At 23.7% G+C, this 22,224-nt stretch overlaps 4 protein-coding genes across 4 annotated transcripts; 2 read left to right on the top strand and 2 right to left on the bottom strand.

The window, feature by feature from the left end:
- Window positions 1–53: 53 nt before the first annotated feature.
- Window positions 54–5,077, bottom strand: LOC127290130 (uncharacterized). The gene is made up of 2 exons (XM_051318518.1): window positions 5,026–5,077; window positions 54–4,903 (listed from the first exon to the last, which is right to left on the bottom strand). The coding sequence occupies exon 2, from the start codon at window positions 4,813–4,815 to the stop codon at window positions 154–156; it is 4,662 nt and encodes a 1,553-aa protein (XP_051174475.1). The 5' UTR covers window positions 4,816–4,903; window positions 5,026–5,077; the 3' UTR covers window positions 54–153.
- A 1,012-nt stretch (window positions 5,078–6,089) lies between these two features.
- LOC127290119 (uncharacterized) lies at window positions 6,090–10,825 on the top strand. Its single transcript, XM_051318507.1, has 3 exons — window positions 6,090–6,176; window positions 6,253–8,817; window positions 8,884–10,825. Exons 2-3 carry the CDS (start codon window positions 6,267–6,269, stop codon window positions 10,596–10,598), a joined length of 4,266 nt encoding a protein of 1,421 aa, XP_051174464.1. The 5' UTR covers window positions 6,090–6,176; window positions 6,253–6,266; the 3' UTR covers window positions 10,599–10,825.
- Window positions 10,826–10,873: 48 nt separating this feature from the next.
- Window positions 10,874–15,777, bottom strand: LOC127290120 (uncharacterized). Its single transcript, XM_051318508.1, has 2 exons — window positions 15,628–15,777; window positions 10,874–15,273 (listed from the first exon to the last, which is right to left on the bottom strand). The coding sequence occupies exon 2, from the start codon at window positions 15,176–15,178 to the stop codon at window positions 10,916–10,918; it is 4,263 nt and encodes a 1,420-aa protein (XP_051174465.1). The 5' UTR covers window positions 15,179–15,273; window positions 15,628–15,777; the 3' UTR covers window positions 10,874–10,915.
- A 1,214-nt stretch (window positions 15,778–16,991) lies between these two features.
- Window positions 16,992–21,485, top strand: LOC127290129 (uncharacterized). Its single transcript, XM_051318517.1, has 2 exons — window positions 16,992–17,103; window positions 17,317–21,485. The coding sequence occupies exon 2, from the start codon at window positions 17,404–17,406 to the stop codon at window positions 21,370–21,372; it is 3,969 nt and encodes a 1,322-aa protein (XP_051174474.1). The 5' UTR covers window positions 16,992–17,103; window positions 17,317–17,403; the 3' UTR covers window positions 21,373–21,485.
- Window positions 21,486–22,224: the final 739 nt, after the last annotated feature.

Genomic DNA, 22,224 nt, shown 5'->3' with positions numbered 1-22,224 from the left:
TATCTACTATTAAAATAAAATTCAACAGTTAAATTAAAAATGAAGGTAACTTTTATTATAGTTATCATATTAAGGTATTTTTACACTCTAATAAATTAATATCAAGGGAAAAAATTTTATTTCAGCTCAAAAAAAAACAATTATTAAATTTATTTAGATATCATTAACGTAGAACTTAACATTTGATGATAGTAAAGTATTTAACTTAACTGCTAATTTAGCAATAAGTTTCTCTTGAATAAAATTGATTTTACTAAACTTATAAATGGTAATTAACATTCCGTTAATGGTTTCAGTGTGCTTGCGAATTTTCATAAATTGTACTTCTTGAGGAATAATATAAAATTCTTTTTCAAATGGAAAAACACGACCAATATTTGCTATTCCTGCCTCGTTAAACATTTCAAATTCACACAATATTATTTTCTCCCATGGTTTAATGAGTGGAAAATCTTTAATTACTTTTTCCCGATTTGAATAACAGCCAATCATTTTTTTTAAAATTGGCACATGACCATTTAATTTATTTACAACAAAAACAGTATAAAGAGTAATTGGTTTATTTATTAGCATTTCATTCATAGACTGTCTTAAAGCAAGTCGATATAATGAAATTGCTAATCGTTTTTGTCCATTTACATCTATTGATAAAGTATTAGAAAAATATGAATATATAACATAGTAATCTTCAAATCGAATTTGATTTTCAATTAATGATACACTCTGATACATTTTAAATACAAATTCAACATTCTGTAAATAAACTCCACTAAATAATTGATTAATTATTTGTTTTGCCGATTCCAATGAATTAATTTTATGTAATTTATCATAAAACAATACATCATCAATAAAAGGACCATTAAATATTTCAAACTGTTTATAGTTCTTTGGAATTTTAAAATTAACATAATAATCTTTTGCCAATTCATCATAAGTAGGAACATTACTTGTATATTGATCAGTATTTAAAATAAATTTTTTAAAAATTATTTTCATATCTCTAAATCTTTGTAAAAGAAATTTAGATGATATTGATAAAGCAGCATTCTCAATACATTTTATTATTTTAGTTGATTCTATTTCTTCAATATCAAGTAAAATTAAATCTCTTTCTCTAATTGCCATCCAATCAGAAATTGGCATTGATTTTTGATTTAAATCTAAAATTAATAGACGATTTTTATTTAAAAATTTTACACTATGTACATTGAATGAAATTTCTGGAAATACAATGTAATCGTTTTTAAAACTATCATGAAATTCAGCAAGATTGATAAATCCATTTTTAGAATGAAAATTTACACAATAGAGAACTTCTATTTCGGTATTAGTTAATGATAATTTTTTATTGATAATATTATTTGGTTTAATATCGTTTAATAGTGTAATGTCATTAAAATAAAAATTGGATCCTTTTAATTTACTTAAATAATTATCAATAATTATGGAATAAGTTATTGTTTGATGAAAATAAAGTTTTTTTACTTCATTTAAAGTTGTATCAATATTTTGAAATTGAGATAAATAATTGAGAAGTAATCGAACTGATTGCATGGTAAATTTATCTTCCTTTATAAGTTGTAATCCTTGCTTTTTAAATTTCTTTAATGATTCAACGTATAAATTGTAGTTTTCTTCGCCTAATTCGTCAATGTAATGATTCAAGGGAATTTGAGGCAAAATTTCTTTTGTAAGAGGTTGTACTGAATCCATTAAAATTCCAGTACGACGTGCAGAAAAATTTTCTTTTGAATTAATTTCTCCAGATGGAGGATTTTTCATTGTTTCAAGTGAACTATCAGAATTAATATTTTTAATTAAAGACAAATCTGGATTTAAATGTTCATCTGCATTAGACTTTTTCTTCTTTATTGGCGTCTTATCCAATTGATTCGTATTGGAATGAAAATTAACTGCAATTTTTGTATTCACATCAGAAAAGTCAGTACTCGTTACACTTACTTGAAAATTAAATTGACTTGATCCCTTTGAAGTGGAAGCAATATCATCAGTTGGTAAACCTCCATTAACTGATTGTTCAGATTCCATTGGTGTTCTAGGAATATTTGATGAACTTTCTGGTAAATTAATAGGAATATTTTCATTTGTCACTCCTTGTGGTGAATTATGGAGATTAATATTTGAAGGAAAATTAACATTTCCATTTAAATTATGATTAATATTCATTGGCGTCTTATTCCATTCAATCGTATTATGATAAATTTGAACATCATTTATTATTTTCGTATCTTTATGTAGATTAAAAAAAGAAATAAGTCTCCGAATAAGCACTTTTCTGTCCATTACAGTAATATCAACATTTGGCAAAGTATCCGTAGAAAAAAGTTGTGAGGATTCTTTTGATGTTGAAGGAATATCATCAGTTGACAAACCTCCTTTTAATTGTGTTTTCGGATTAAATTTATAGGGTATTATTTTTGTCTCCTCCAGATAAGGTAGATTACTTCGTAGTAGATCATTTTCTTCCATTTCCAGTTTTATATTAGAAATTTCGTTAGTTGATGGATTATATTCACGATAGGAAATTTTGTTCATGTTATCTTTTACTGGCAACACGGGAACTTGAAATAAATTGCCTTCAATGGTTCTTAGTTCTGCAGTATTTCCAAATGATGATATGCATTTGGGTCCAAAGAAATTTTCACCGTTCGGATAATAGTATTGAACGAGTTTATAATTATTCTCTTCTCTTACAACCTTTGGTATCAGACCATTAAATGTTGACAGTTTCATATTCGTATTAAGCTTTTTTAACAAAGTTGTTAATAACAATTTTAGACTTGTATTGATCTTTGGAATTTTTTGAATCATAGTGTTATAAATCTTGTGCAATTTTTGATAGCCAAACTTCCCTAAGCTGCTGATTAATTCAAATCCAGGATCTATAACTCGTAGGAAGGTAATAGATAAATCTTTTAACAAAGACTTGGTAAGAATTTCCTGCGAAACGGTTTTGGTAATTAGTTTTGCAATTTGGCATAATGAATTAAATTTAGTGGCACTTGATAAGGTTGTACTGATTACATATTTTTCGCTTAATCTAGTTGCTAAGCTGGTGGTTATTTTTGTTGAATATTTTGCAGCAAGACCTGTTACAGGCATCAAGGTGAGAACATCTAGAGAACAACTAATTACGGCATCTTCTGCATTTTTTGCTATTATATTTTCAATACAATTGTAAAATGGTACAAGTACTTTAACAAAATTAAAAACCTTCTCTTTTGTAGTTTCATTTTTATAGTCTTCCATTAGATTATTTACAAATTGTGTTGTCTTTATTTCTGCAATTCTCTCAGCAAATGCTTCGCTATTTTCATTAGCTTTTTTAAGAATTGTGGAATATTCACCACTATCTATTGGGAAAGTGAATAAATTAGTAACTGCTTTAGAAAAATTTTGCTCCTTCCCACTGTTTGTAAGTAAAGTTAAATTTTTCTTTTCCTCTTTAATTGCAAAAAATTCTGTCATATTGTTTTCCTTCTGTATTGAAAATAATAGGTAAATGTCATTGTTTATCTGTTTTTTTATTAATGGACCGTTGTATGTTCTAAAAGGATCGTAAAGTACTCTTGCTGACATCACAGTAACATTTGAATTCAATTTTTCTTCAAAATTGTTTTCTATTATAAATTTTTTAATTCTAATCTTTTCAATTTCATTATATGTCTTTTGTACATTTTTAAATTGATTTTCATAGACAACTTGCAATTCGGGTAGATTTTCTAAAAAACAACCAGAAGGAAGAAATAATTTTACAAAAATATGAGAATATGACATATAGTTTGTCACAAATTCAGATGAATGATTTTTAAAATGAGAATAAGTACAATATTTCTCTAGTATAGTTGTTGCCAATAATCTTCGATTTTTTAATTCTCTCATTTCCTTCTCAAGTTTGTATAGAAGAATATTGTCAAAAAATTGATGTACAAAATTATTTAATCTTGCATTAATATATGAAAATAAAATCTTATAAGCTTCAGTCCAAAATTCTATATTTGATGAAATTTGATATTTTTCTCTGAATGTTTCTTTTTTCTTAGAGGCGTAAAAAAATAGTGCCGGTGTTGAGAAAACATTTAACATTATTTCATAAGTTTCGTTACCGTAAGCCTCTTGTAAATCAAACTCTCGTGAAATTGAAATTAAATCACCAAACGAAGCGTTTAGTGTTTCTCCAAGTATGGATTTGACAATTTTTAAACCAGCCATTGCGTATAAATAATCCACTTCCATTATGTTCATATCTTTATTTTCTGGCTCGGGAAATATTGGCAGAATATATTCAAAAAAAATTGTTTTAGCTGACAAAAAATTAAGTTTCGGGCTTTTGTTTGTTTTTGAACAGTAATCTATAATTGTGTAATTGTTAAAGAATTCCTGCTTTATAGTTTTCATCAGCGTGGAATAGGATGTATTATCTGCCTTGTTGATTATTTTTGCTAAATATCCGTTAATATTACCATAGTGTGAAAATAGAGCACTGTTGATGATGTACTGATATGTTTCATCAACGTATTTTGTATCGAGTGTTTCATTTTCGCCACCACCGTAGAGATCGGTTCCTTTCAATATTATTTGTAGAAGCTGAAGTTTTGTTTCGATTTTATTGTTGGAATTATTAAGATATTTAAAATAATTATTTAGTACAGAAACAGTCTGATGTCGTTGATTCAATGTAATTAGACCTTTGTTGTAAAAAATAATTCCCAAAGTTGTAATATAGTGACAAACAGATAGAAATTGAAAATTTGATGAATGTTGTACTAAAACTGATGTGTCGTTCATCATGCTCCGATTTGCTTTATCTTCTATTTACTATTTAATTTCTTTCACTGTTGTATTTACACAAGTTTTTTTTTATTTTTCCTCAGAAGATCTATAAAATCCAAAAAAAGTTAACAAAAAAATTTTTTTTAATAGAAATTAATTATAATTAAAGAAATGAAATTTTTTTTATTGCTGATTTAAGAAAATTTTAATTGAAAATTTTGTAATTACCTTACAAAAAAAAAAACTAATGACACGTTTATGTAAAATGATTCACCTCGTGTCTAGAAAATAAAATGCAAAGAAATAAAATTTACTTCTGTATTTAAAGTGTTTTAATTATTTGACTATATTAAATACTCGTTTCTTTTTTGTTGATATGAGATATAATTTAAAAAATTTTAAACACATAATTTTTAAATTTGAATAAATTAATTTGAAAAATGTAACTTTTTTAATTTGTGTCTTATATTTACAAATTTTAACATTAAATTATTTTATGTAATCAAAAATTTTGTCAAAAAAAAAAATTAATAAAAAATTTTTATTTAGTTAGATATAAGATATCAATTTTTTTCCATAGTTTAAAAAAAATTTTAATTAGTAGATTTATATTTTCGATATACCTATCATTTTTTTTTATATTTGATGACTTTTTTTTTACATACTTTTTTCAGGGAGTCGATTATGTAATTTGTTTTGACTTTGACGTCAAAGTCAAATTTATTTTTTGGATTGCAATACGTCAAATTGCTATTAAAAAATAAAATGAATGCGACGTTAAATTGAAATAAAAAATTAAATTTTAATTAATATAATTTAATTTAACGTCAAATCATATTAACATAATCGACTTATTTTATTTTGTTATTTTATTTTCGTGTAATGTTTTTCATTTTGCTTACTTTATTTATGTACGAATTTTTGTTAGAAATAAATCTAATAAAGTTTCAAAAGATTTATTTTATTTTTTTTTCACGAAAATACCTATTAAAAAAATAATAAAATTGCAAAAATGTGTATAAAAAAGATCGTAAATTTTTGAAAATTTTTTTTCTGTTAAATTTTTTTTTTTAAATTATCGGGTAATATATCAGCAAAACAAAATTTTTATATGAATATACATATTTCAAAATGATTTCCACACGTGACGGATAAATATTTCAAGGTTTAAATTATTGTATAAATGAACAACTGATTAAATAAGTAGAAATGGAACTTTTTTTACCATAAATTCGTTAATGACTTTATAAAGATAAATGTTTATTAGTTTTACTGTCAAATATAAAATAGTAGACCGATTGAAATATTCAGTTAATAATCAAGTGATTGTATATAGTTAAATTTTGCTGTCATAATATTTTTTGCCAGAAAAATAAATGGTAAATTTTTAAGTCAATTTTTAAATAAATTTCAATAATATTTCGTAAAATTTAATATAAAATTTGTTAATTTCAGATTTCTTTTCTAAAATGAACAATTTAACATTTATTCAAGAATCGACAAATTTTCAATTTCTTTCCGTATGTCATTACATCAATAGTTTGGGTATAATTTTTTCCAATTTGAATTTAATTTCCTTGGACGAGAGAAATAATTCAATTATTATTTTGAATACATTTTTTCAATATTTAAATAATTCTATTGAAAATGATGAATCAATGTTAAAACTTGAATTACTTCGAAGAATATTAAAAGGAAGTGATCTTTATGGTGGTGAAAAAAATGAAACACTCGACATGAAATACGTAGATGAAACATATCAATACATCATTAATACTGCTCTATTTTCTCACTATGGAAATATTAATGGATATTTGGCTGGAATTATAAATAGAAGGGACAATATTTTATATTCACTATTTAAAAAAAATGTGTTTCAACATTTTTCCCAAAATTACACGAGTCAGGATTATTGTTGGACAAGAAATGAAAATATAAAACTAACATCATTGACAATTGAAAAAGTATTTAATGATTATATTTGGTCTATATTTCCTCCACCAGAGGATAATAATATGGAAATAATTGATTTAAATTATATATATGCAATGATTGGTTTAAAAATTGTCAGATCAATTAATGGTGATATTAAAAATCAAACATTTCAAAGTTATATTCTTATATCACGAGCTATTGAATTTCAAATATTTACCAATGAAACAAAACAATTGGCATTGGAATTATTTTCAATGCCGGCATTATTTTATTATGCTTACAAATTTAAGGTAGAATTTCAAAATTTTAATTTAAATTTCAGTAATGAATTTTGGTTTGAGGTTTATGAGAATTTTTTTTTCTTTCTTAATATTCAAATACAAAAAAGTATTAATGGTGAAATTAAAAAAAGTTTACATTATAAATTTCAAAAAAAATTTGAGAAATTAAAAAGTCGAACCTACATTGCCGCTGAGATAATTTATTTGATTTGTGATTATTCAAATATTGCTCAAGTTTCTCCGATTTATATTTATATATACAAAACTGCACAGTGGTTATTGAAATATATTCTTCCGGACAATTGTCGTGATATTCCTGATTTAGAAGAATATTATAATCTTCAATTTAGTGATATTGTAAAAATTTACAATGAAATTGAACAAAATTCATTGGAACAAGTTTTAAAGGATGGTAATCTAATTGAAAAAATGGATATAAATACAACAGTTGAGCTTGCAATTGTTCCTGATTATCCAATGTATTACACAACAATTCCACCAACGCCAAGAAAAGTAAATTCTGATATATATTTAATATTTGCTATAAAAAATAATAAACCCGATTACTATGCAATTAAACAGGAAAATAATTCTTTAACATTACTTAAAAGTAATAATAATGAACAAGAATTTGCCAAAGCAATTGCTAATGATTCAACATTAAAAATGCAATTACATTCATTTGCTCCTAATCTTAAAAATTCCAATGAAAATTATAAGGGATTTATTAAAAGAATTGCCGATATTAAAACAAAACAATTTAAAAATGGTTTGGTAAATTATTACAATGAGCCAACGGATATAGAAAAGATTTTTGATTTTTTAAAATCTCTTGTACCATTTTACACATGTATTCAAAGTATTAGAATAAATAATAAAGCACAAGCTGCATTAAGTTGCAGTATTGATATTATGAGTTTTCTACCAATGGCAGGAGTTGGAACAAAATATTCATCAATACTTTGGAGTAGTTTAACCGCTGAAATGATAACACGAGAATTTTTGAGTGTATCGAGACAAATTATCAAATTACCAATAACTACGGGATTATTTCATATTTATAAATCAGTTATGCAAACATTTGGTAAAAATTTTTTTATAAAAAATTTTTTTAAAGATTTAACAATCGCTTCCCTACGAACCCTTGATCCGGGTTTTGAATTAATTTATCAAGTATCAAAATTTTCATATCGATTACTAGGGAAATTATTTCACAGCCTACCATTGAGAATGAAAATAATTCCAGAAATTAAAAATCTATTATCAATCTCAAAAAATATTAATAAAAATTTACTACCCTATATGGAATTATCATCAAAAATTGTTAAGGAAGATAATTTTAAAATTATTAGATACATTTATCCAGGTGGTTTAAATTATTTTGGACCCACTTGTATATCGTCATTTGGAAAAATTGCAGAATTAAGAACCATTGAGGGAAATCCATTTCAAGTACCCGTTATACCAATAAGGGAAATTGATAAAATTTCCTATCGTGAATATAATCCAAAAACTGATAAAATTTCTGATGATAAATTAGAAATGCAAAATGATATTTTACGTAGAATTATACCATATCTTAATTTGGATTCAAATGTGAAAATAACACGTAATTATATTGTGAATTATAATACAGTGCACTGGAAAAAAAAAGTTCTACATAATTTGGAAGGGGAAAATTTAAACCATGGGGAAATTAATCAGGGGGAGATATTAAGAGGAAATCCAATTGTTGAGGAAATTAATCATAGGGAAATTTTAAGAGGAGATTCAAATAATGATCCTATTATTAATTCTGATTCAGGTATGTAATTTAGAAATAATTTTATTATATAAAACAAATATCTAATTTTGAAATTCTATTTTTCAGAAAATATATCAAAAAATGATGAAACATCAGTTAGAAAAGACAATAAAAGAGTAGAATTAGAAAAAATTGATTTTATTCCAGAAAAGAAAATAAAATTAGAATCAAAATTATCAATTAATGATTTAGATAATATTCCCGGTACGTCAAAACAAATAAATACAAATTTAAATTGGTATCTATCGGATAATGTACCTAAATTTCATAATAATTTTGTAACATCATTAATGGTATTCAAAAAAAAGGGTTTATCCGTTTTTAAAATAAACGAAAAAATTAATAAATTTTTCCATTTATCAGTGACAAAATTAGCATTCCTTCAAATAAATAGAATTTCATATTTACCAAAACCAATTGAACTTTGGTGTAAAAAAATTGTTATAAATCGTCCAAAACTTATAACATATTTAAAAAAACAAAAAGGAAGTACATTTTTCTTTAATGATATTACTTTATTAAATGACAAAGAACCAATTCAATCAACTAATAAAATAAATCAATTTTCCCACGAGATAGAAATTTGGTATCGTATTAAATTTGATTCGGAATATGGTATTGTTTATTTATCAGAATTAGATAAACAATTTCAAGGTGATTTTATAACATTTAGCGATGTATTTTTTAAGGTAACTGATACATATTTTTTGAATAATAAAAATAATATTCTAATAATTGAAATGAAATCAAAAACATTAACAAGGGAAAATTGGTTAACAAATCGTAATAATAATTTATTACAATTGACACAATTAAAAGATAATTATTCATCAAGAATGAAAATTATTGAAAATGCAGCAAATATAATGGTTGAAAATGTACCATTATGTACATATCATATTGCAGAGGAAATTTTAACAAGTTATATATTAAAATTACAATCAAGTTCAACTTTAGTACCAACTTATGAACAATTTGCCAAAGATTATTATAATAATATGGATATTCTTGAATTTTATCAGAATTTTAAAATTAAAAATTGGAAATACATTGATGATTTATTATATGAACGAAATTTGGATAAAATTGAAAATTTAAATGAAGCAACAAGGAGAATTGATATTATTTATGATCTTTATTATGAGCAACCAGTTGATATTGTATTTGATAAATATAAAAAATTAATTAATTATCAAGAACAAATTCGTTTTGAGGATTATTATGTAATTTATTCACATTCACATAATATGTTAACGTATAATAAAAATAATAATCGTAGATATACAGCAGCTATTTATCGAATGGCACTAAAACAATGTAATGAAAATTGGATTAGCGAATCAATAAAAATTTATTTAGGTGAAATTTTAACAGATGATGCCTATAAAATTGAAGCTAAACGTAAAATAAAGGAACATATTACATTTTTGGAGATTAAACAATTTTCCAAAAATCGTGAAATGGAATTGGATATTATCAAAAGTAGGGCAATTACGTCGAAACAAAAATTATTATTATATGAAATTGAAATTAAAAATCAAGCTGGTATAATGAATATTAATCAAATTTTGGAAAATGTAAATAGAAATCATTTTGTTATGCCTAAATTAAAATTTGTTATCGATGATGTGAAACTAGATGGTATTCATCAAGATGTTCTACTTTTAAAAATGCATGATTTTGAAATACCAACGGAAAATCGAATGGTTGATATTGCAAATGATCTTGATAAATTGTATGCAACTACTACTGAATATTATTTCACGGAAAAGAGAAATTAAAAAAAAAATTTTTTTTTTATTTCCATTACACGAATTATTTTCGGATTAAATTTTTAGTCACGATTGTAAAAAATTTTATATAATTTTTAAAATATTCTATATAAACACAAGTGTAAAAATTTATATTTCAGATATATAATTTTATTCATTTTTTTTTGTAGTTGTGTAATATATATGATAATTTTAATATTTCAAATGTTTATAGTTTTTTTTTTTTCTACACGTGTTTTATTTATAATATATTGAAAAGGAATTAAATTAATAAAACAATGAAAGAAATTAAATATTTTTATTTAGTATTTAAAAAATTATTTTAATCAAGAATATAATGCGTCACTATTATATAATAATTCATTAAGTTCCCTAACCATTACAATCATTCTTTCCTCTTTGGAAATTTCCTCATCGTGCATTTTAACAATCATTACATCCTGTCCTTTTATTATTTTAATAGAAACTTCATCAACAACAAGTTTAACACTTGGTGAAACAATGTATAAATTATTTTCATTCTCAATAATTTGATTAATATTTGCAATTCCAGCTTGATTTTTAACTTCAATTTGATATAATATTGGCCTTTCTGGTAAATTAGTTGGATAATTCCAAAGACGTTTCATTTCTAATTCTTTGTTTGTTGAGAATAATTTACAATTTATAAATTTTAACACCTCATCATTTTCATATGATATATGTGCCATAAATGTTTGTAACGAATGCATTCGAAGACGATAAATTGTAATTGGTTTCATAATCCAATCCTCACGACATTGTCTCAATGATAATCTATATGTTGATGCTAAAACTCGTCTAACTGCATTTTTATCCAATGGTAATGTCTTTTTTAAATGTGAATATAATACATAATAATCTTCAAATCGAATTATATCACGAATTATTGGTAATTTCGAATACAATTCAAAAACCGATGATACACTTTCAAAATAAATTCCATCAAATAATGCATCAATTTTATTTAATACCGAAAACATATCTTCAGATAATCCTATATTTTTTTTAAATAACACATCGTCAATAAGCATACCACGATTTATTTCATATTTTCGATATTCCTCGGGAATAAATAAATTTTTATAAATATCATCCGCTAATTTATCATAAGTTGGAATTGTACTTATATCATTTTCGATTTTTAAAATATAATTTTTAAATAAATTCACCGCTTCATTGAATTTACATTTAGGTGTATTTGACGATACCAAATAGGCAGCATTTTCAATACACTCCATTCGCTTTGATCCTTGTATTTCCATAGACATTAATGATTTTAAATCCATATTTCGAATAAACATCCAATTTTCTAATGTCAGAGGATTTTTTTCCATTTCTAAAATTATAATATTTTCATTTATCGGTGAATAAACACTTTTAACAGTAAATGTCACCTCAGGATGTATAATGTACTGATTTTGAAAATTTTCATGAAAACTATCTAAATCCACAATACCATATTGTTGATCAATTTTTAATTTATAATAAACAATTGTATCTGAAGATACTACTTTTCCTTTAGAAGCAGAATCAATATAATCACTAGTCACTAATTTCCAATCATTGAAATAAAACATTTTTCCATTTAAATTTTTCAAATAATTAATAATATGTGGAGTATTTATTTTTTCAATGTACAATAAATTAATTGGTGATTTTAATGGAACTTCATTAATTTGTATAAGACTGATATCATCAATTGTAATTCGTAAAGTTTTTATTAATTGTTGATTTTGTCTTAATGAGGAAAGTCCTTCATTTTTAAATATTGTTAATAATTTAATGTATTCATTAAATTTTTCTAATCCAATTCTTGATAAATAATCATTTCTCATAATTAGCATTGGTGCTTCTAAAGAAGGTGGTGCAAAATCAGTAAATGAATTAAATTTTTTTCTATTTATAAAATCATGTGTTGGTGATCTTCTTGATAAATCTGAACTAAAAATTGTTGGTGATTGTGATCTTAATGATAGAATATCATCTGGTGATCCCAAATTCATTTCGGTATAAATAGGTGATAGTGATCTTACTGAAATTATATCACCTGATGTGCCCGGATAATTAATATCATAATACCTAGGTAAATTGACTATTTCTTTTGAAGAATCAGGTTTTCTTAGAAGTACATAATCAGAATCATCATCAGAAATTATTTCAATATCTCTATTGGCATTACTGTTAAGATCCGATAGTTTTGATTCTGTTTTTGTTAATTCTAGATTTAGATCATCAACTTTTTGTAGCATATCATTGTTTCCCATTTTAAATTCATCTGATAATTCACCAGTTTCTGGACTATACTTTCTATAAATAGTGACGCCATTTGCTTCTACTGGTATTACAGAAATTTCAATTGGATTATTTTCAATACTTCTTAATTCTGCAGTTCTGCCAAAGGATCTTACACATCTTGGTCCAAAGAAATTTCTCCCTCCTGGATATGAATATTGTACAACATCGAAAATACCATTTTCAATCAAAATATGTGGTACAAGTCCAGTTTGATCAGCAACTGTATTTGTATTTCGTCGTAAGTTATTTAATATTGATTCAATTGATGTTCGGAATTGAAGAAAATCAGCAACATTTATGTAATTTGTACGTAAAGTTTGAAAAATATTATCCAACATATGTAAATTAAATCTTTGTATTTGGTAAGTAATCTCAAATCCAGGATCCAATGAACGAAGTATAGAAACTGTGAAGTCTTTAACGAATCTAATTGATATAATTTCATCGATTACTGTTCTAATTACTGATCTTGAAATAATACCAATTGCATTCGACATACTGCTAGCGGTAGTAACACTTATGGAATTAGATATTAAATTTGATTCAGTTATATCGGCAATTAAATTTGTTCTAAATATACCGGAATATTTGCCTACTAAACCAACTACGGGTACAAAACTAATAACATCTAGAGAACAACTCCAAACAGCAGCTCCAGTTTCACTATTACGTATATATTGAGCACAATTGTAAAATGGTATAAACGCTGTTATAATATTAAACACATTCTCAACAAATGTTGGTTCATTATAGTAATTGTAAAGCTCTTTTACAAATCCCTTTGTTTTTTTGTCAGCAACATTTTGAATAAAAACATTTGCATTTTCATTATCACGTTTTAAAAATCCAAAAAATTGTACAGTTTCCATATTTAATGCTCTATTAATACCTAATTCTTTATAAAATATCTTTTCATTTACATTCTTTTTCAACAATAACAATGAACCATTTTCTTGTTTAATGGCATAAAAATCCGTTTTACTATTATGAATAATAGCAAATATTAAATATGTATTATTAACCGGTGTTTGGAATTTAGGTGAACACCAATTACAACCCTGTTGATAATCACCAGGACGTGCTAATTTAACAACAACATTTGATGAATTCATTATATTTATTAAATCACCATTAATTAAAACATTTTCAATTGATCTTTTCTCAATTTCATTGTATGTTTCCGTAATATTTGCAAATTGTTCTCTATACTTTTCATCCAAATCCGGAAGTTCAGTTCTACATTTTTCCCCAAGTATTAAATTTACAATCCAATGATAAAATGTTTTATAATAAAACACATATATTGGTAAATAATTATCAAATTTCCAAATATAACAATGTTTTAATATTAATTCAAGGGCAATTTGTGTACGACTTTTTAAATAATCCATCTGTTTTTGCAATTGATGATGAAGACTATTTTCTAATTTCTCATTTATAATTTCATTCACCGTCAATTTGAGATACGAGAAAAATTTTTCATACACTTCTTTTAAAAAATAATTACTAGTTATATTTCCCTGGTGAAATTTCTCCTTTTCACTATAGGCATAGAAAAATAATGCAGGTGCTAAAAATAATTGATTAATCATTTCTGTTTCATTTTTAATTGCATTGAAATTAATTTCACGTGCAATTAGAATATAATTATCAAACGTAAATTTATCAATATCAGATATTGATCTCACAATTTTTAAACCAACCATTGCGTATATATAATCCACGTCTATTATATTCATATCTTTTTCTGGTTCGGGAAACATAAGCCAAATATGATTAGCAAAAATTTTTTCAATTGACAATAAAGTAAGTTTAACGCTACTATTTTCTGGCGAACAATAATTTCTAGTTGTATAATTTTTCAAAAGATGTTGAAATACATTTTCTTTAAGAACTGAATATGTTAAATTTTCTTCATTATTTATAATTCCTGCCAAATATCCATTAATATTTCCATAATGAGAAAATAGAGATTTACTAATGATATATTGATATGTTTCATTTACATATTTCATGTCGAGTGTTTCATTTATTCTACCACCATAGAGATCACTTCCTTTTAGTATTTTACGAAGAAGTTGTAATTTCGTTTCGGATTCATTTGTTGAATTTTTTAGATATTCAAATAGAATATTTAGTATTGCAACTGTTTGATTTTGTTCCTCCAGGGTAATTAATTCTTTATTGTAGAAAAATATACCGAATGCAGTAATGTAGTGACATACAGATAGAAATTGAAAAGAATTTGTTTGATATTCAGCTAAAATTGTCATGATTGATATATATATATATATATATATTTACTAATTCGTGGGTTTGGCAAATTTTGTTAAATATTTTTCAAACTGTTGATCCTTAATCGTAGAATCTGAAATTTAATGATTTTTTTTTCATTTTTAAGAATATATGAACAAATTAGAATAAATTCTATTATAATTAAATTCTATACGTATTATATTATATTTGGCGCTCCACAAGAGGAGGGACCTATCTCCGAAATAATATTAGGCTTAGTTTTCATGTACGGTGCACGGAAAATTGAGCCTAATGTTATTTCGGAGATAGGTCCCTTTTTCTCGTGGAGCGTCTTCAATTATATTATTTTATTATATATTCAAATTATACAATATATTAATAATATAATATTTATATAATATTTTATATTTTAATACTATTTATTAATAAAATTTTATTAAAATATTTATAAAAAAAACAATCTTACCAAGTATAATTACGATGTTTCTTAAAATATTTAAAAATACTGCACTACAAAAAAATTATTTGAAACGTGAAATGTTTTCTCGAAGAAATATTTTATCTATTTACCATTTTTTTCGTTTTCTTTTTTATAGGATTGATAAATTTGTTAATAGTAAACGATAGTTATTCAACAAATTTGATAAAACAACTCTCTTTCGTTTTATTGTTTTTTTTTTGTATATTCAGTTGTCAATTGATAAATTTGTCATTTTTAATTAATTTATTATCGACATATTAAATTTCATATCTCAAGGATATACAAATTTTTTTTTTTTTCATACACGTGCGTTAATATTTATTTAATTATATACAATATGCAAATATAAAAAAATACATATATATCTTTTTTTTGTGAATCAAATAGTCGTAAAATAATGAAGAATAAAATGATAAATAGATTTTAATTTTTTTATTTATAACTTTTTTATTTTCTTAAAAAGATAAAAAGAAATATTATATATTAGTCCATATATATATCGAACTCTGGGAAATTTGTGTAAATGAATAAAATAAATAAATAAATAAAATATAATATAATATAAATAAATATAATATAAATTAAAAAATTAGAAATAGAAAAGTAACTTAAATTAAAAATATATAATAAATTAAAAAATTATTTTAAAAAAATTAATTTTAATAACATTAAAAATATAAAAAAAAAGTAAGGTAAAATAAGATAAAAAGATTTAATTATGAAAATTGAATATTTTAAATAATTTTTTATTCATGAGAGAATATAAATGTAAAACAAACTTGATAATGAACTTGAAACAGTATAAATTGTACATATTTGTTCATGTTGTGTAGCATATTTTATATTTATTTAATATTCATAAAACGAATAAAAAAAAAAAAAAAAATTCTAGGAAAGAAAATTTCATAAAGTCTCAGTGAAGAAAGAAGTAAAACCATTTTTTCTTTTTTATGTTAACAGTTAAAGCACATAGAAGTAGAGTCTATTTATTTCAAGTTGATTATTGTTGAGTAAAATCCTTGCCAATTAGATAAGAAAAGAAAATAAAATTCTAAACTTTTTTTTTATCGACTGCTGATAATGTCAAAAAACTACCTTATCATCAGTCGATAAAAAAGAAATCTAATTTTGAAATTTTTAATCGACTTAGAAAAAATTAGATAGAAAAAAAAATTATTAAATAAAAATTCTTTTTCTATCTATTTAATTTTTTTTCTATTTATCAATTTAATAAAAAAAATTTTTATTTTTCTTCGTTTCTAAATTTAATGACTATTTTTTATTTCTATGTGAAATTATTTTCTTATCGCTAATAAGTTCTTTTTTATTTCTTTGAAATATAAGATATATTATAATAAATATTTTATTTAAAAATTCCCTCTCACGACTATTTTCCCATATGCGCATATACTTCGTTCTTCTTGCAAAATATTTTTTGGAAACAACGTCTTTACATATATGGTAAAGCAATTATTATACATTTTAATTATATTATTGATTAATTATATTTTTCTTTTATTTCTTATTAAAATTGAATTCTAATTTTATTAATTTTAATTATATTTAATTTAATATATTTAATTATATTTTAATTATTTAAAATTTTTTTCAATTCATTTTTTGATTGGTTAATAAAGAATTGAGGTTCAATTGAAAAAAATTATTAAATTTCAGATTCTACGATTAAGGATCAACAGTTTGAAAAATATTTAACAAAATTTGCCAAACCCACGAATTAGTAAATATATATATATATCAATCATGACAATTTTAGCTGAATATCAAACAAATTCTTTTCAATTTCTATCTGTATGTCACTACATTACTGCATTCGGTATATTTTTCTACAATAAAGAATTAATTACCCTGGAGGAACAAAATCAAACAGTTGCAATACTAAATATTCTATTTGAATATCTAAAAAATTCAACAAATGAATCCGAAACGAAATTACAACTTCTTCGTAAAATACTAAAAGGAAGTGATCTCTATGGTGGTAGAATAAATGAAACACTCGACATGAAATATGTAAATGAAACATATCAATATATCATTAGTAAATCTCTATTTTCTCATTATGGAAACATTAATGGATATTTGGCAGGAATTATAAATAATGAAGAAAATTTAACATATTCAGTTCTTAAAGAAAATGTATTTCAACATCTTTTGAAAAATTATACAACTAGAAATTATTGTTCGCCGGAAAATAGTAGCGTTAATCTTACTTTATTGACAATTGAAAAAATTTTTGCTAATCATATTTGGCTTATGTTTCCCGAACCAGAAAAAGATATGAATATAATAGACGTGGATTATATATACGCAATGGTTGGTTTAAAAATTGTGAGATCAATATCTAATATTGATAGTTTTTCGTTTGATAATTATATTCTAATTGCACGTGAAATTAATTTCAATGCAATTGAAAATGAAACAGAAATGATTAATCAATTATTTTTAGCACCTGCATTATTTTTCTATGCCTATAGTGAAAAGGAGAAATTTCGCCAGGGAAATATAACTAGTAATTATTTTTTAAAAGAAGTTTATGAAAAATTTTTCTCGTATCTCAAATTGACGGTGAATGAAATTATAAATGAGAAATTAGAAAATAGTCTTCATCATCAATTGCAAAAACAGTTGGATTATTTAAAAAGTCGTACACAAATTGCCCTTGAATTAATATTAAAACATTGTTATATTTGGAAATTTGATAATTATTTACCAATATATGTGTTTTATTATAAAACATTTTATCATTGGATTGTAAATTTAATACTTGGGGAAAAATGTAGAACTGAACTTCCGGATTTGGATGAAAAGTATAGAGAACAATTTGCAAATATTACGGAAACATACAATGAAATTGAGAAAAGATCAATTGAAAATGTTTTAATTAATGGTGATTTAATAAATATAATGAATTCACCAAATGTTGTTGTTAAATTAGCACGTCCTGGTGATTATCAACAGGGTTGTAATTGGTGTTCACCTAAATTCCAAACACCGGTTAATAATACATATTTAATATTTGCTATTATTCAAAATAGTAAAACGGATTTTTATGCCATTAAACAAGAAAATGGTTCATTGTTATTGTTGAAAAAGAATGTAAATGAAAAGATATTTTATAAAGAATTAGGTATTAATAGAGCATTAAATATGGAAACTGTACAATTTTTCGGATTTCTAAAACATGATAATGAAAATGCAAATGTTTTTATTCAAAATGTTGCTGACAAAAAAACAAAGGGATTTGTAAAAGAGCTTTACAATTACTATAATGAACCAACATTTGTTGAGAATGTGTTTAATATTATAACAGCGTTTATACCATTTTACAATTGTGCTCAATATATACGTAATAGTGAAACTGGAGCTGCTGTTTGGAGTTGTTCTCTAGATGTTATTAGTTTTGTACCCGTAGTTGGTTTAGTAGGCAAATATTCCGGTATATTTAGAACAAATTTAATTGCCGATATAACTGAATCAAATTTAATATCTAATTCCATAAGTGTTACTACCGCTAGCAGTATGTCGAATGCAATTGGTATTATTTCAAGATCAGTAATTAGAACAGTAATCGATGAAATTATATCAATTAGATTTGTTAAAGACTTAACAATTTCTATAATTCGTTCATTGGATCCTGGATTTGAGATTACTTACAAATTAATGAAAAGTAATTTACAATTTTTGAGGAGAATTTTTCAAAAACTACATTCCGGTGTTGAATCATTAAATTTTCGTACATCAATTGAATCAATATTAAATATCTTACGACGAAATACAAATACAGTTGCTGATCAAAATGGATTGGTACCACATATTTTGCAACATCATAATATTTTCGATGTCGTACAATATTTTTATCCATTAGGGAGAAATTTCTATGGACCCAGATGTGTGAGATCTTTAGTTGGCACAATTGCAGAATTAAGAAGTATTGAAAATAATCCAAATGAAATTCCTGTGATACCAGTAGAAGCAAATGGCGTCACTATTTATAGAAAGTATAGTCCACAAACTGGTGAATTATTATCCGATAAATTTAAAATAGAAAACAATGATATACTACAAAAAATTGATGATCTAAATCTAGAAATAACAAAATCTGTTGATTCCGAAACATATTTTAATATTGATACGAAAGCCACTGAAAAAATCATTAAAGAATTAGCACAGCCCATTTTAAAATCTGATTATTTATTAAAAATTGATAATTATGATGAATATGTTGAATTATTGACAAAATTTAAAGACGAAGGATTAACGGCAATAAAACAAGATAAACTATTGAGAAAATTACAACTTATGACGGATGACATTGGTCTTATACAAATTGATGAAGTTCCATTAAAATCACCAATTGAATTATGGTACGTCGAAACAATAAGTAGACGTAATATTATTGATTCTTTAAAAAAATTAAATGGACAGGAATTTCATTTCAATGAATTAAAATTAGTGACAAGTGATTCTATTGCCGCTGCACTTAAACAAAAACCAAGACCATCTACATTTGATACAGTTGTTTATTATAAATTAAAAATTGATCAACAATATGGTTTAATAGATTTAAATAATTTTCATGATAATTTTCATAATCAATATATTTTACATCCGGCTGTAATTTTCACCATAATAAATATTAATTCTCCGTTAAATAAAAAGACATTAATTTTAGAAATGAAGAAAAATCCTTTAACTAAAGAAAAATGGATGAAAATAAGAAATGAAGAATTAAAATCACTAATGAATATTAAAACAAAATCAAAACGAATTGAGAGTATTGAAAAAGCAGCCGATTTTCTATCATCAAATGTACCACAATATACATTTAGTAAATCAAAGGAATTATTTCAAAATTATATTTTAAAATTACAACCAAGTGGAAGTTCAGTTCCTACTTATGATAAGATGGCAAAAGATATTTTTGAAAAATTAGAAATACCAAAGGATTATCAAAAATATGAAATAAAACATAACATTTTCATTGATGATGTGTTATTTAAAAAAAGCATTACAAAAATTTATAACTTACATTCAGCGGAAAAAAATATTGATAATATATTTAGTGGAATTTTTAAACAGAAGGTGAAACCTGTTTATGAAATTTATTCTAATTCACCATTAATTCAAGAGATAATGCGATTTGAAGATTATTATATATTGTATTCACATTTTAAAAAATCATTAATAATCGATAAGAATTCAATTAAACGTGTTTTAGTTTCAATTTATAGATTAACACTGAGACAATGTGGCGATGAATGGATTAATAATCCAATTACACTTTATCGTATTACAAGATATACGTCAGAAAATTATAATGAACAGATATCATTCAAAAAAAAGGAAATCATAAAATATCCAATATTAAGGGAATTCTCAGCGGTACGTGAATTTGAAATAGAAAAAATTAGATGTATTTCAAATAATTCACCAATAATAAATACAATATTATATCAAATAACAGTAAAAAATCAAGCTGGCATTGCAAATATTAATCATATAATTGATACTAAAAATGGTAAACATATTGTATCTCCCATAATAAGATTTGTAATTGATGATGTTGGTTATGAGATTATTGAGGGGAAAAAAATATGGGTTATTAAAATGCACGACGAGGAAATTACTAAAGAAGAAAGAATGATTAAAATTGTTAATGAACTTGATAAATTATTGTCAGAAAAAATTACATTTTATGTCAATGATATTTAATGTCGGACTTTTTTTTCGAAATTCAACAATTGTTTACAATTTAAAAAAAAAATCAAATAAAATCACCAAAAAAAATTTTATCGAAAAAAATTCAATTCAAAATAAGTTACATTAAATTCAATTATTTTCAAAAATTTCAATTCTAAATCAACTAAATTTTAAATATATTCAAAAAATTTTATTTAAAATCAATTATTTTTAAAATTATCGATTCAAAATCAACGGAAATTCAATTATTTTGAAAAATTCCAATTGATATTTAATTATTTTTCAAAATTTTTATTTCAAAATCAATTGAAATTTAATTGTTTTCAAAAATTTCAATATAAAATAAATTATTTTCAAAATTTTCAATTCAAAATCAATTATTTTCAAAATTTCCAATTCAAAATCAATTATTTTCAAAATTTACAATTCACAAACAATTGAAATTAAATTATTATAAACATTTTCAACTTCAATTTAATTGTTTTGAAAATATTAAATTCAAAATCAATTATTTTCAAAATTTTCAATTCAAAATCAACGGAAATTCAATTATTTTGAAAAATTTTAATTGAAATTCAATTATTACATTAAATTTCAATTCAAAATTAATTGATATTCAATTATTTTGAACAATTTCAATTCAAAATCAATTATTTTCAAATTTTTCAACTTAAACTCAATTGAAATTAATTTATTTTCAAAATTTTTAATCAAAACCAAATTGAAATTCAATTATTTTCAAAGTTTTCAATTCAAAATCAACGGAAATTTAATTATTTTGAAAAATTTCAATTTAAATATAATTATTTCGAAAGATTTTAATTTAAAATCAAATGACATTCAATTATTTTCAAAAATTTCACT

The sequence above is a fragment of the Leptopilina boulardi genome, unplaced genomic scaffold, assembly GCF_019393585.1.
Source record: "Leptopilina boulardi isolate dan_hultmark-lab unplaced genomic scaffold, ZJU_Lbou_2.1 LbouV2_55, whole genome shotgun sequence".
In the NCBI taxonomy this organism is placed as follows: domain Eukaryota; kingdom Metazoa; phylum Arthropoda; class Insecta; order Hymenoptera; family Figitidae; genus Leptopilina; species Leptopilina boulardi.
The sequence above is the reverse complement of the archived record's forward strand: the minus strand, read 5'-3'. Positions and strand labels throughout refer to the sequence as shown.